Consider the following 16,740-nt stretch of genomic DNA (forward strand, 5'->3'; position numbering starts at 1 on the left):
TATCCTGTCTTTTAATGTTAACAATATATAAATATTCAAGAGTCTGCCTAAATCCTTTTAACAAAGTATAAAGGTAATTATTGCTGGAAGTCACCGTTGAATCATTCACACATATTTGTTGTGTGCCAGCTCTGTAACTGTGGCTGCATTGCATTTGTATTAATAAAGAAATTTAAGACCAATCATGAACCCAAAGTGTGATTATTTGAAGTAACACCCAGATAAAATGTAGAGGCAAGCAGACAGCGGTCTAGCATTTCAAGGAAAAGATCCAAAAAGTAAGCAAGACTGAATGACAGTACCTGAAAATGAAATTTATTAACAGTGCTTGACAATAAAATGTGAACGACAATTACTCTGCGAGATGTCCATATCCGACTGCTGCTGACATCTAGACTGAATCAAGTTTTCTCCAAACGTAACATTGAGCAGGCACCAACTAGATCCTTTTCACAAATGATGTGCACAGGTTTGTTTCCAAGAAGAAAAAGATCCACTCGTCACTGTCAAGGACCGGTGTCAGAAAACACAGCTTTGTTACATTCAGTATACTGTGCTTCACTCCAAGGGCTCACACACCCATAAAAGTCTCAAGGTGTCACCTTTAAGAGCTGCTTTCATCATTTTGTGTCCTACAGTATATTAACTAGGCTATTAGCTCCCAGCAGAAAACTTAAATTAGCAATGAAATATGGCTGTGAAGCTGCTTTGCCGAGTGGAAAAGACAAGAACTTTACTCTGCACTGCTGCTTTCTCCTTCTCTGTTTTTCACTCGACTTTCCAGATGGCGATCTTGCCGTCACGCCGCGCGGAGCCGCTCAGGACGTAGCGATCCTCAGCTGAGCAGAGTGTCTGGATGCTGTCTGAATGAGCCTGCAGTTCTTTTGCCACAGTGTGGCTCTCTGGATCCACCACCAACACCTGACCCCGCAACTGACCGTCACCATGACCTCCAACACCGCTCCGGCCACAACAGCCCACCCAAATCTGTGTGGAGGGGAGAGCAGGACAGGCAGCCGCAGATTAGGGACGACTGTGATAGAAAGCCTCCAAAAGGGTGATGAGATGAGTCAGCCGTAATTCAAGCACATGAACAGTAATAACATGCAATACACACTTCCTAATATACACATTACCTTCTCAAGGTCGCTATTTATTTCCATGCTGATTATTTTAAACCACTAAAAACGTATGCACACCTACAATGCACACAACACAGCACAAACAATTAGATCAAAGGAAGCTTCTGCACACTGTCTTAAATTGCAAGACAGTGTGCAGGAGCTTCCTTTGATGCTGATTATTTCCCCCCAACTATTGGTTTGTAATTAAAATGACAGAAAAGAGAGAAAATCTTACATACATGTTGATGGACCACTAGTCTATAACCCAAAAATATTCAGTTTACAATCACACAGAAAATCATCATTTTTGAGAAGCTGGAACAAACCTGGAATCATTTTTCTGTCATTCAACACCTCGTTGCTCCGCTCTCACAGTGTAAAATAAAAGCCAATGCAATGTATATCTATACACTTTTCAGACATGCACCTCTATTTATTTTACAAAAACAAAAATACAACTGTGTGATCTGACATGTCACCACAACTCACCTGGTCCTTCACACGGATCATACAGGTAACTCCTGAACTGCCGGGCAGGGGGATTCTTTTAGACGGACGCCTGTGGTTGCTTGTGTGCCACAGACACAGCTCCCCTGAGTCTGCACAGCCCGTCCACAGTTGACCTCGCTGTAACACACACACACACGCATACACAAAAGGGTCAGGAAATGTGTACAGATACAGTAAATGTCACAGTTTCAGTGGTTGCAACCAGCATGTGAGTATTATGATGTGATGTTTGATTGCAGATGAGTTTCATGCACTAATTGACTGACAGGCTTGACCTGCCGTCCGAACAGCTGACTGGATGACTGACTTGCCGAAAAATTAAATGGCTGCTACCATTAATAATTAATTAAGTAATTGATTGACATGTTGGAATAGATCAAGTCACCTCTGGCATGACAATGAAGCTGCTTAAGCTACTGGGAATGTTCACAACGTCGTCTGGAAGCGCCATTCTACGTTGCGGTATCCCGCTCTTTCTCATTTCCACAATTCCGTCACCACAACCTGCACATGCACAGACACTTCTCGTCAACACATCAGGATCCTTTTTACTTGTAAAGCAGAAGTAAACAGTTAACCGACACTGATGGTTTAGTCGAGAGATCTACACAAGAAGGAAAAGTCTCACAGTTGTCATGTATAAATACAACAGCATGACATAATGAACCAAGAAATACAGTAGGATATATTGCAGTGGATACATTTAACTGAATGGGGGAGAACTGGTTGTACAAATAAAAGCGCACATGAATTAAAAGTTTAAGATTAGAAACTCACAGCACCACAATGTCCCATCGTGGATCTGTATGGAGGAGAGACGGTCACAGCTCAGGTGGAGCTGCCGCTTCACTTTGAGACCAGCTGAGTCCCACTGCAGGATCGTTCCATCGCTGCTGCAGGAGTATGGCTGCTGACTGGGAGAGGCAGCAGGAGACTCAGCTGATTGACTGCTCTGTAGTATGTTCTGGATGTCTAGTTATACCTATAGACAGATGTTTATGTATGGTAACTGATAACAGAAGCACAGGTGGTCATCTCTACCTGCTGTGTTGGTCTCTGGTATCCACTGTGAGGCCGGTCACTTCATGCCTGTGTTCAGTCAGCTGCTTGTTGCAGGACATGCTGTGAGTGTCAATGATGTAGATCACAGAATCCTGGGAGCCAATCCACACCTGCTCCTGGACCAATCCCAGCATGCAGTTCTACATGGAGGATGTGACATGGGATCAAAGTTTTAATGATTGATAGTATTAACATATATCTGTATAGTACACGACATACAGTTTATATACATTATGTTCATTTGTTTCTATTAATTATGCAGGTTTCTTTCACAAAATTGCAACAAATATCTGCAGGAAAAGAAGAATTTAAACACAGGATTTTTTGAGTCTAGAAGTTGAACATCTACAGCTTCAGCAGCCTTCAACTAAGACAATGTCGTAGACTACATCCAAGAAGTTTCAAGATTTCTCCTTTTTTCTATAAACAAAAACGTTAACAATAATAATTAAGACCATTTAAGCACATTCTACAAACAGAAGCTTTATTTTTGACTTTACTACACGGAGTTTAACAACATTAAGTTAAAAGGATTTGGAATAAAATGTAAAATAGTTGTTAAAACAAAAAAGTATCAAACATAGATGCAGCAGATCCAGAGGTAAAATTATTTCATTCAATGCATTATTTGTCATTGTCAAAACTTAGTGCCTATATTACCCACAATGCAATGTGATTGTCACCACCTATAGCTCTGTTAGAGATGCAGGTGTATTATGCTGGTAGTGGTTAATGTCATTTTGGCCACAGAGATTGGGAGTGGGCTATAAAGATCTGCTGAGCTGACTTTATTTCAACTCCACACACAGATATTGCATCAATTTTGAAATTCAGTTCCTCAAACTTTATCAGGTTTCAAGCTCCAATTGGAGACTTTTGCACACACACACCTGTAAACAGAGTCAAAAGTGTAAAATTAAACAAATGTCACTATGAGCAATAGAGTAACTGCTCTCACCAGCTGTGACTCTCCAACCTGGATGGAGTCCTGCAACATGGACCAGCTCGCTGCGTCAAACACAACCACTTTGCCCCCACTGAGAGCCACCCACAGCTTCGGGTTCATCTCACCCTCTGAGTGATTGCACGTCAACTGACCTGGAGAGAGAGAGTGAGAGGAGGGGAGAGAGGGTGACACAGCAGTCGATGAGTGAAAAACATGTTACCCAGCAGGGTGGAGATGAGAATCTCAACACTCTATTTTCTATTTTCCACACACCTCAGTGGCAACAAATACACAGGTGTTATTAGTTTGACATTTTCATTTTTCCTGTGTCTTGATAAACACACTATAAGTGAGTGCACTGTTGTGATGTGTTGATGTCAACTCTATCGCTTCTAAAAAACACTGAGCTCTTTTCAAATCAAATCAGTGGCAGATGCTTTTGTTCTCTGTCACAGTGTAAACAACGGAGACACTAACAAGACTTCCATTATCCTGCCTGCTAACACACAGCACAACAAGACTAATCAGGTTATGTGGATAGGTTTCCCTGAGGCATCTGTTGCCATACAAACGTTTGCAAAGTCTTCACGTGTCGGCCCTCACACCCAGTTACATATAAGGTTATCATGGTGACATGTTGTTTTCATGCCACTTTTGAACAAGCCAAGCTGAGCAACAACCAATTGTTATTCAGAGCTTTGATACCAACATGTAAATTAATTTGCTGATACAGAAACATCCATTGATGCCGCTCTGCCCTTTGTCCTCTGTCTTTATTTTTATCCCTTGCTTTGTAATCTCTGTCCCTACTCTCATCTTAATGCTTATTAGGACAACTTAACACCATCTGACAGTGGGTGTCTTGTGACTTTAACAGTCAGCGTACAACAGACATAATACTATACAGTAAATTAAAGAGACAGAAAAAAGTAAAAGAAAATGTGAGGCACATGATAATCCCCCTCCTTAGATGGGGTTAGGGGTTCTGTGAAGTTTAAAGGACTTTTTACAGTAATAACAATAAGGCAACAGGGATATACTGCATGAAACTAGTGTAAATATTAACATGATTTGACTGTTGACAGTACCAAGACGAGAGGGTGTGTGTGTGCTAGTACTGTTTTTTTTAGTACTGTCTTATATTTATCACGTATTCCACACATAAATATAGTTTGACAATAACAAAATATGCCCAGGCAAATGGCTCAGTAGAATAGAGCTATATATACTTGATCAAGGCTAAACACACAAAAATGAGTACACATCAACAACTCTGTAAGTTCCTCCAAATCGTACCTGGTGTGTATAGCAGCACATGTACGGTCTGAGGTTCAGCCAGGTCCAATGAGGGGTTGATCTTGTGTTTTAGAGTCTCTGAGGTAGTTTTAGGCACCATCATGGGCACTGGGCACCATCACAAATACAAGAGTAGAAGATATGGGAATATAGGATAGGGTAAAGGAGAAGGGTGTAAACAGAGACACAATGGAGGGAGTAAGAAAAAAGTATAAAGTTATAAAAATAACAAACGTGATGAATAACATACATTATTACAATTGCAAATAAATACAATTTGTATGTAAAGAAAGAAAAAAGTTAGAAACAGAAGATGAAGAAGGAGAGCGAGCCCAGACCTTCATGTTTGATCTTATCAAAGTAAGCCAGCTTTGATGCAGCAGTAATGGACCTCTGGGTCTGCAGACAGCCCACGACAGCGTCCATTAACAGCACATTGGTCAGAGCCTGAGTCATGTACTGTGGGTCCTGGAGACATAAAATTAGCTAAATGTTACAAATAGCTTAGTGTGAGAGGTGCAGTGTGGGTAAACATAATGACAAACATTCCTGGTTTAAATAGACAAAGCACTGAATTAATCTGTAACACTGCTAGAAATGTGTTCATATTATGTAATGTATATAGTCAGCCCTATTGAAGACCACTATTTCATGTTGATATCACGGACAAATCCATGACTGATTACAGATCAAAGTTCACCATTGTTAAGTTTTGACCTACTTGGTTTCTGTTGGGCCAATTGAACTCAAGAGAGTCATAAACAACCAACTTTACCACTATAACCTTCTGTTGCTATAAAGCTGGTGCTCAGTATGTCTTATTAACATGTTACATACAATGTTGGACCTGTGACATTGAATCAATCTGAGGGCAAATATAACAACTCAAGATGTTGTGAGCTCTTACCTTGTGTTGATCAGCCATCTTGCGTCCAGCCCACATCTCTTTGACCACGAGGTTCCAGAGTTCAGTCTCTGTCTTTAGGTTGGCTTCAAACACCTCAGGCCTCCCGGATGTCTGAATACGGAGGGAAGGGATACGAACAAGTAGAAAGGGAGCTGAGGCAATCTTCACATCCTGCAAAGAGATGGAGGAGTTATTGATTAAAATAAGAGAGGAGGTTATGACTTAAGAAACAAAGAATAGTCAGAGAAAACGGGTGAAAGTCAACGGACCTGTATATCTCTGAACTTTGTGATTTCAAAGTACCCGGGCTGTCCCTCGGTAAGCAAGAACAAGCGTTTCTGCGTCATGGCAATTTTGCCAACACCGTTGGAGGTCTTTACACAGGATGACAACTTGTAGACACATTCACTGTTGTCAAGATGGTCGATGACCTCGGTGGGCAAGTTAACATCTTGTGCCTCGGCTTCTGTCTCTTTCCAGAAGGTGTAAAAAACTCGGAAGAGCTCAGGATCCACCTGCTTTGGCTGGCCTAGGACACACACAGAGAGCAGTAATGTATGGTAAGTGTGCAAGCAGACAAACATAGTGTATGCAACACAAAGAAATACACGTGCCTCTTTTACTATTATTTTCTGTCATCTCAGCTTACCCAGTTTAAACAATGGTCTTTAAATACTTCATGTTCATGGAAAAGAACAGAATCCTTAGATTTATATCCATACAGTTTGAAACATTTAACATATATCAAGTTCAAAGTAGTGAATAAAATCACCAAGAATCCTGTTATTTTAAACAGCCTCAGTATTTGGAAATGGTCTCATAAACTGTTAGGTTATACAATTTCTCTTTCGCCCGCATTTGGAAGAACCCAAGTATTACATGCTGTATGGATGACACTTTTAAATTATGGTCTCTGATTGCTGTGAAAGGGTCCAGCCCCTATTTAGGATTGGAAAATGATATGAAGTGTTTCGTTTTTTTTTTTTTTTTAACAATTTCTTCTAGGTTATCAAGCTTGTTTTATTGTGTGTTTTATTTGATTTATTCTGATTTATCCTCTGTGGGGGAACATGAGATGTGGGGGCTTGAGTTCCATGTACGTGCGTATACTTCGCTATCAAATATGAAAAAATATAATAAAAAAAAAAGAAAGAAAGAAATAACATAAGCTGAAAAGTCCTTCTCAGCCCGTTACAGAGGTCCGTTCTGTTTTTAACTAGCCAACTAGCCATGCATGACTCATTTTCAGGTCAGTTAAAGAACTAAACAAGGACAGGGGAAACATGTTGACAGAATAAAAAACACACACAACTGTGCTGAAATAGCTTTAAAGACTTTGTGTGATTTGGGTCAGGGGTCAGAGGAGTACCACACCATGAGCTTTCAACTTTAAGTGAGGTGATTTCATGGCCACTGTCACATGACATCGCCTCTTTCCTCTCATGTTTTCTGTTGCTGTAAACGACTTTTCTCCTGTGATTCACAAATTAGAGTTATAGAAATCTGTGAGACATTTTCCTCTGAAGATTAATGTGTCTTATCTTACATCACATGATGTGGCTGACTGAAATCAAGCAATTAGATATTGGCTACACATTAGCAAGCTGATCATTGTAGTTTATTGTTTTGTTCTGAGGCTAAAGCTAATTATCAGTGCAACTGTTGGCTAACAGCTACTTATTTATGGCCAATCAATCATTTTTGGCTCTGTTTTTGACCTCTACCAACTGTTTAAGGAAAAATCTCCCTGAAACTTAACTCATCCATGATAATTATCTGCTACAGCAACAATGACCATTATTGTTGCTATTGTTGCTACATTATATTTAGACAACTGACCCACTGTTGATGTATAAGTATTGATTAGTGCAGCTTTAAGGGACTGTTGATGACATTGGCCAGGATGATATTAGCTCATTGCAGACATATCAGTATCAGTATGAGAATAGGTGCAGACATGGTTGATATATGTTTTGTTATTCATTTTTAAACATTTGTATTTATTTATGTCATGGGTTGTGCAAATAATTTTTCTAAACTCTGAAACATCGATATTGGAATCAGCCTCATAAGTGCTGTATCATAAACAAACAAAAGAAATGTATAGGAATTACTCCAAAAGGATTGAGAATGCTGTGTACTGTGCAGTCTTTATTTCAGGTAGTCCCTATTAGTGCTCCATGTATTCATTATTTCTCCATTTCCCCCAACAGTAAACCCAGTCAAACCAGCCAGAGATCTAAGATGTTATAGTCAGTGCCTGGTCAAGACCTAAAGATATAATATAAAGATTGACGTTACCACATGTCTGTCCCCTTCTCCTCAGTAGGACACTTATGTTGCATTTGTGTTTAGCAGGGTGTGTGTGAGAGAACATGCTGTACAGACTGTACTTTATGCTTACAGAGCATTCAATGACCGTAACAGATCATCTGACAGTTGCTTGATTTCACCATGTCGGCAGCCACTGGTGTAATCGATTCAAAATTCTTTCATTTAATGCTGGTGATGAAAATAGTTACTGTCTAGCCACATCTGTGTCCAACACGTTATCTCCAAGATTATCTGACTGTAGGACCCAAGATGCCTAAAATGACAAGATGCCTCAAAGGTTTACCCATTTGTCGTCATGGATTTGGTTCTTAAATTAGCACAGCACTTACAGCACTTTTTTTTTTATACTCATGCTGTACATTGTAAAACCCACCATCCCTCCCTCACTTACCATCCGTGAGAGCGTCAAATAAACGGTGTATGGTCGCTACATCTTTTACGATCCCGCATTCTTGGACACACCGCACAAACTCGTCTTGTTGCAGATGCTTTCGAGGAAGCTCAAACTTCTTAACATGGTCGTCAGGCTGCACTGGCGGCTTCTCATTCTCAGTCTTCACCTAATAGATGTGTCACAGTAAAGATCACTGACATCAGCACTACATAATCTTCAACCGAGGCAGAGATATGACAATAATAACATCTCAGTACTTTCTTGCTATAACTGTGACATCCCAGCAAACATATCGTCAATCTAAAACAACCATTTCTATAACATAGGTGACGAAGATGCCATGAATCAACTGACCTTGAGGATGAGTCTCTTGAGTTCAGGTCGTCTGTCGGCTTGCTGTCTCTCATCTCGGTGCAGCGAGTCCACGAGCCACGTGAGCAGCTGTGTGGGGAAGATGGCGGTGTCCGTCTTGTAGAGGTTCTGGAAATCACTCAGTGCGTCCAGCCGCCGTGAACACAAAGCGTTGATAAAACCACGCAAGTAGTAGAATCTACAGACGGAAAGTTATCTGATCAATTTTAAGTTTTATAGTGCAAAGACTTTCATCAAGGGGAGGAATGGAGGAGCTAGAACAAACTGGTGGTGAAGAGGCTAATAGATACGATAAGAAGCAGAAAAACACTTGACTGAACACATTTACAGTTTTTCTCAGTCGCTTTGGTGCTATTTTCAGATCAGAATGAAAGTTCTCATAACTATTAGTTCAACCTCCACAACATGTAGTCATTTGTCCACATCATCGTAGCAGTTTCTCCTTCCTTTGAACAAATTGCAAATGCTTTTGGACATGTATCAGTTGCTCTCATACAATTCTCTGCTGTTTTACAACATTATCATTTGTTTATGTCCTGTCAGTCAAAATGAAATATACTTTTGAACGCTGAATAGTCTTTCCCTATAAAACTAATAGTCCTCATTTCATTGTTTGAGTCATTACATACAGAATTATTGAACTAGTTTTCAAAATCTGTCAAACTAATTTGAAATGTTGGGAGAAGCACTGTGAATTCAATTATTCAAACATTTACAGTAAGGAACAACAGGTATGTATGGTATTGGACAGTAATTCAGCACTAAACAATCTGCACTACTGTCATTGTGTCAGGCATTACTGTAAGATACAGTGGGACAAGAACTTTTTTACATTTACATTTAGACTTACAGCTTCACTAGAGAACAGATTTACTGTATTGTAATGTATTACAGCAACCACAGTAAAGATTTCCCATCTTTACAGTACGGTACTGTACTACAGCATTTTACAAGTAGGAAGCACTTTTACAGTATTGTACACTACAGTAATAATGGTTGATGCAGTACATGTACTGTACATTACTGTAATTTTACTCTGCATCACATAGGATTACAAGACAACCTCACAGAGCTGGAAGAGACTGAGCCCTTTTTACTCTGCTACAAGAACAAGACATTTGTGCAATGGTGATTACAAACAATGGCATAAGGTTGAAAGAGATACAATGTAAGGATGACATTACTGTATCTTTGGGAATATTGAATCTGTTTCAATCGCTACAATTGACAGAGTGATGTAGATGAAAATGTGACTGGAACGTCTGGATGTGCAGGAATGATGTACAGTACTCTGTAGGTTCAGTTACTATATGTACTGCAACATTGTTTATGTAAAGTTGTATCCAAAGAGTGTTTCTTATGTTTGTTGTAGATGACTGTAGTGTATTTTTCCTTTGCACAATGCTGTGAACAAATCAGAATTGCAAAGAGCATATGCAGTAGAAATGTGAAACATACATATTCAGTATCTCCACTAAATACAGTAATGTGTAACTTTACTGTAGTTTTCACATGGCTGTACAAGTAGTGTATAGTGCTGTCTGGAGCATGTTCAGGTAGTATCATCACTTTTTGCATTGGAAAACACTTAGAGAATAAAGTTTCCTAATGAAAACATGACAAAGCCATTTGACTATCTTGTTCATAAACGATGGTGTCAGGACTTCTCATTTTGACGACACTGACAGTTTCATTGACATGAGTACTTGCTTTTGAGGGATGGACAATCCATTTTGAGCAAGTGACACGCTTTTGCAGGTTATCCACTAGGTTTTGCAGTTTGCAATAATTGATCTGAGAAATGCACTAACTGTTGTGCAAATGTTAAGAGTGATGTGAGAAAAGCACCAAAGCGATTGAGAAAAACTGTAAATGAAGAGGACAGGAATGACAGGGTTCAGACTCTGGCTCAGAAAGAGTGTAGAAAATGATCAGAGAGTACCTGGCAAGCAGAGTAGAGTTCTCATTTTGGACGGAGAAGATAGCCTTGCCAAGCTGCTGGATGAGCTCACTGTAATAACTTTGGACAGTGTGGAAGGACAGGGACGCCGGGAAGTCTGGGAGTTTAAACACCTTAACAGGCTTTGGAGGAGATTTCAGAGCTAGGGGACAAAGACAGAGTGGACGAAGAGGGGAAGTGAAAGAGAGGGCATGAAAGGAAGAAGAAAACAATGAGATATTAAACTGTTTACTGCCACTTCTTCACCATGATGGTTTGTACACCTGTACAATTAATTGTACATTTAATTTGGTATATTGCTCTCCAGTCTTACCAGGGTCAGACATGATGAGCCGAGCCAGCAGCAAGTTTCTCTGGAAGCTGAGAGACTGGGCCTCTCCTAAGTTAGGAAGGCTCATCCCCAGTCTTTTATTCAGTCTGTTCTCTGTAATGGAGCTCTTCCTCCGGGCCTGAATCTCCTGCATGGTGGGTCTGCGTGGGACTTCAACCATAGCCTTCATCCTGGAGGACACACAATAGAAACAATGCATTGTACGGATACTGTTCCTGCACAAGAGGGAGATGCAGAATGAAAACAGAAAACAGATTTGTATTTTTGCATAGAATAGATTTAGAAGAAGGAATTTCAATATACACCGTGATACTGAAAGGTTTTGCCAATATGTTGCTCAACCTCCTTATAATAATAGACCTAAAGCAAGTTGAATGTCTTCAGTAAGATTAAAGATTATTACTATAGCTTTAATATCTTACCTCTGCATCTCTGTGCGAGTGCTGAGCTCCATGCGAGCATAATTGTCTATTTTCCTGTTGAGACGATCCTTGAGGAAGGAGTGGAAGATGTATGTTTCCAAAACCTGCAAAAGAAGAAGAGAGGAGAGGTTGTGTTGAGAAAAAATAACAGAAAACAGTAGAGAAGGAAAATACCACTTGTTGTCTCAAGTTAAGTTTCTACCTTCTTGTAAAATAGTTGTTCAGCTGGCTCTCTGGTTTTCAGGAACTCTTCACTGTTGAACACTCGATGTTCATAGTTAAGATGACTGCTAACATCCCTGTAAAATACATACATGTATATACAGTATTAACAATCCCATTGGATAGCAGTGCCCAAAGACTACACACACAGACACACACACACAACCTGAATATGTTGACTATTAGCTCCAGCATGATCCTCTGGATGTCATGGTTGAGGTTGTATTGCCATGCTCTCCTATGTGCCCGCTGCTCATTGATGTCGGCGCAGCTGGTGTGGTGGCACTGGTCCAAGTCAAAGTGAATCTGCAGCGACTGGCTCCTGAAAAACATACTCAGATTGTATAAACCTACAGTTGCAATGTCTCCATCGCTATGGCCTAGTATGAGAAAAGCTTACCATTACTGTAATAAAAGATCTACTCTCTTTACCAGTATTTATACCTGCTGAGGTTTTTATACATTTTATATAGTTTGGTAGTGAGAGTACCTGTGTGTGAAGCAGTCTGCAACTGATGGAGGAATTTGTGGAAGGTCAATGGTATCAGAGCAGGAAGTGGAGACACTTCCGTTATCGATGTTGATTAAGATCAGATCATCTGTTTCCTGGATAAAAGAGTGTTAAAATTAAAACTAATTTCTTTTTTTTCCTTTTTTTTGTTAACATTAACAAACGCCAACATGTCACCCTATAAATTAATCATGCTTGAGCTAACAAAGACTTAGAAAACTGTATTTAAAATGTAGGTTTACAACCGTCTTTGCATTGTTTTCTTCAATAATGTAAAAATAAGTGATGGCCAAAGACAACAGCTGTAAACTCATATCCCACTGATGTACTAGAAATGTCAATTTGGATGATTGTCTACTTACTGCAGCAACCTCTTCAAAATGACTGAGGTGGCAGCCCATAAGAAAGGCAGTGGGAGCCATGAGAAAGTCCAGCATGCCTCGGGCCAGTACAGGAACGTAAGGCTGCTGCCATGATAGAGGCTGGAAGAAGGATAGATAGATAGATAGATGGATAGATAGATAGATAGATAGATAGATAGATAGATAGATAGATAGATAGATAGATAGATAGATAGATAGATAGATAGATAGATAGATAGATAGATAGATAGATATAGATATAGATAGATAGATAGATAGATAGATAGATAGATAGATAGATAGATAGATAGATAGATAGATAGATAGATATAGATAGATAGATAGATAGATAGATAGATAGATAGATAGATAGATAGATAGATAGATAGATAGATAGATAGATAGATAGATAGATAGATAGATAGATAGATAGATAGATAGATAGATAGTCGTTGTTCCAAGAGTTTTTTCAAACAGTCAGTGAAACTTAATTTGTGATTGTGAGAAAAGTCAATCTGATCTCATAGCTATGAGTTAAATTCAACAAAAGTTATGGTTAACTTCAACACTACTTTGTCCTTTGCATATGTGCATTATTAGATTTTGAACTGACTTGCAGAAAGAGCAACAAACTCTCGGCCACCAGTGTGAGTCTGGCCCAGTCAGAAGAGAATAGCACCACTCGCTGCTCCTGCAGGAGGCAAGAGATCACCTGAAGAGACAGAGACAGAAAAAGAGACAAATGGGGAAAGAGGGTCAATGCGGACCTCCTTGTGCTTCACTGATAAAATCAAGAGTGAGTAATACCTGCAGTAGCTGCTGTGGCCTAAAGCAGAGGAAAGGTAGATGGAGGTCTAAATCTATCGCTGGGAGGTCTTTGTCTTCACTGGATGGTAAGACAATGGTCAGAGGGCGCAACGTAAACATCTGGAAGACATACACGATTATTGCTGGTGCTTTAATAACATCTCGTTTTATCACAGACGGAGGACTGGCAACACACTGTACACACACACACACAGACATACTAAATGTAGCTGTCCAGGAGGTGGGACGGGCACAAGTGTCAGTTTGGCTGCAAACTCCTTCACTCTCTCCTCCATGTCTGATAAACGACAAGTTCTCAGCTGGACTAACAGGCTGGCAAAGAAGCAGACAGAGAGAGACAAGAAGGAATCCTTCTTAATACAAACAGATAACAGCATTACACATATATTGTAGATCTAATTACCATACTAATGAATTCCTCACAGGTTATCTTAAAATAAGCATAGGTGTTATAAGTGTGTTACATGTATGCTATTGGCTGTTGACAAGTAGATATAAACATTAAATAATAGAAACTGACAAAAGCAATTTGTCTTGTAAAAAAAACTACCACACAGTTTGGCACTTTCTCTCTCTCTCGCTCTCTCTCTTCCTCTCACCATGAAAGACAGTCTTTGAGCGCGGTGAAGTACGGATACTTTGATATGACACAGAAACTGAAGGCAGAGAAAAGCGTGGAAAACTTAGAGGACCCAGCTCCATTGTGGAAGATAGAGGTGCCCTCCTGCAAAAGCAGAGAAGACAAACACAAAGTGACTCATTTAAGATTTATAATCAGTTTTATCTAAATACCTGCACATGAAATACCTTGTTGTCTGGCCTGTTAGCAGTTTGTGAACACTGCAGGTAAGAAATCTGGTTGTAGCAGTAAAACACAGTTGAAATGCATGTTAACTGTTGGTGTGTGTGAAGTAGTATGTGTAATGTTATGTACCAGTATCGGTCGGTAACACTGCATTACTATCCCATGGGTCTTGTTGCCAAAGACATCAGTGAAAACCAGGAAGTGAAACTGTTCATCCTTCTGCTCATTAGTTACTTGGAGCCCATCTGGGGGAAAAAAGACAAAGACAAATAAATATAATGTTATCAGACTGGCTCAATATGCCATTTTCCAGATGCACATACAAAATCTGATTTTTGAAGCTATGTCTTCCTGCTAACAATATAATGATGTTTAGTATTTGTGCTTTTAGACGATAGAGAGATACCTGGGAAACAAAGCTGAGGCAAAGCCATGAGGTCAATGTCTTTAGGGACACTGACATCTTCACTTCCTCCTCTTCCTTCTGTTCCTCCACCTGTAAAAAATATCAGCAGATAAAACACCATAAAACATAATGAAAGAAACAAAACAATTGTCTCCAGGGAACGAAAAAGAAAAGTTTGAGGCTCCACTGACTATGACCTCTTCTGTATGTATAGATATGTGAACAACAGGTGTACCAGAACTATGGCTCTGGGCTGCAGCAGCCACGGCTGAAGGATGATTTTCCCTCTTCCTCCTGAGAAAGGAGCGCCGTCTCTTCCCACGTGGCCTCACCACCTCGCTCTCATTTTGCGGTCTGCTAACAAAGGGAGGTGCCAGGACATGCAGGACCTCTGGCTCCAACAGCACATGCTCTGGAGCTCCATTACAGTTAAAAGCCTGAGTGGGAGATAGGATGTGGAATATCCACACAGAGAACATTACCTTTTAATGTCATTAGCATCTGGATATTATTTATATTTTTGTTATCTGGCAGACTGGTCACTGTGTTTTCTCTTCTTTGTTCATTGCACAATTACTCAGTGCTTAAGGCGGTCTCAAATAATATACAGATGTATTAGATACTGAGAGTTGACAGACAAGACAGGAAACAGAGACATTGAGTTTGTATTAGTTTGGACTTCTGGGTGATTACATGTTGTGCAATTAAAGTTTTCACAGACTCTTATCCTTTTTTTTTTGTCGGTAAGATTCACTTGTAGAATAAAGTAAAAAGATTTTAAAAAACAACAACATATTGGGTTTACATGTATTTGAAGGCAAATACCTGAGAGACCTCCCGGAGTTTGTCAACAGATGCTCCTACTATCACGCAGGCTTCCAGCAGAGCAGCAGGCAGATGGTCCGCCATCGCTGAAACCAGTCCAGGACGCAGTTGGACCAGCAGAACTGGACCAAGGGCCAACTCAGATCTGCTTGATCACAACCACTGAGAGCGGGAGAGAAGAAACAGGAGCAGGATGAGGTAACAAAAGCCAGAGAGTGACAAAGATAAAGAGATACAGATCACAGACAAAAATAAACTTTTTTTCTTTTTAACAAGGAGCACAATTCATTCACTTCTCTCAACTTTATCTTTCTGCATGAGAACAACATTGATCAGCTAGATAAGTCACAACACGAGTGGTTGTTGCCGCTCATTATCGCTGCTGTTCGTCTCATCAACAACAATTTCTAAAAAAAAAAAAAAAGTTTTTTTTCCACCACATGATGGAGAAAGTAGAAACAGCCTCTCAGCAATTATTATAGCTACCAAAGGTAAATATAGCATTATTGCTATGATCTGACTGTAAACAAATAATAAGATAAAATTCTCCATCAGTCCATGCTTAAACTAATCAGTTCACCAACACCCACACATCAATCCTCTTCAGAGCTGTGTGTGATTAGACAGTGCCTCTCAGTGTACTGCATCACACACTGCACTACAATATTAACATTTATAGACCTAATGCACTGTGGTATTGATTACTGCTGCATAAATCAGTCTGTGGAACAAAACATTGTTGCCAGGAGATTATCAACTTGTCATTTTTAGACTTTGACAACCGTTAGTTATCCCAAGAAACCCATCTGACAACTTAGGAAAGTGAATCCATGAAGCTGAATTAGACTTTACAGATAAAATGTTGGCATGACAGCAGATGTCACAGCACTGATGAGTGTTTTTCTGCACTATATCCAATCACTGTCTTTATCCCTCGATGGTTGCTACTTCTCCTTTACAGCTCAGACACCTCGCGGTCCAGTCAGTTCTTGGAAAATATAAGCTCATGTGCACAAAGGAAGATACACACAAACACAGAGAACATGACTTGTTATAAGGCCACACATGATGGGCTGTACAGATAATACAGAAACAGTGAGACTAAAATAACTCCCAATTGCTC

The 16,740-nt window shown here is 39.8% G+C and overlaps 1 protein-coding gene across 1 annotated transcript; it reads right to left on the reverse strand.

Annotated features, from left to right (window-relative positions):
• Nucleotides 1-768: 768 nt before the first annotated feature.
• Nucleotides 769-15,701, reverse strand: LOC310999281 (DENN domain-containing protein 3-like; the record flags this gene model as incomplete). The annotated part of the gene is made up of 27 exons (XM_083989619.1): nucleotides 769-987; nucleotides 1,614-1,751; nucleotides 2,020-2,138; nucleotides 2,412-2,548; nucleotides 2,676-2,836; nucleotides 3,655-3,794; nucleotides 4,939-5,046; nucleotides 5,277-5,406; nucleotides 5,846-6,016; nucleotides 6,115-6,374; nucleotides 8,571-8,739; nucleotides 8,928-9,123; nucleotides 10,888-11,047; nucleotides 11,219-11,406; nucleotides 11,659-11,762; nucleotides 11,861-11,957; nucleotides 12,047-12,202; nucleotides 12,371-12,486; nucleotides 12,754-12,873; nucleotides 13,367-13,465; nucleotides 13,561-13,680; nucleotides 13,782-13,893; nucleotides 14,181-14,305; nucleotides 14,516-14,631; nucleotides 14,793-14,882; nucleotides 15,028-15,229; nucleotides 15,618-15,701. 27 exons carry the CDS (start codon nucleotides 15,699-15,701, stop codon nucleotides 769-771), a joined length of 3,837 nt encoding a protein of 1,278 aa, XP_083845745.1.
• Nucleotides 15,702-16,740: the final 1,039 nt, after the last annotated feature.

The sequence above is a fragment of the Trachurus trachurus genome (genome assembly GCF_905171665.1).
Source record: "Trachurus trachurus genome assembly, chromosome: 16".
NCBI classification, from domain to species: Eukaryota; Metazoa; Chordata; class Actinopteri; order Carangiformes; family Carangidae; genus Trachurus; species Trachurus trachurus.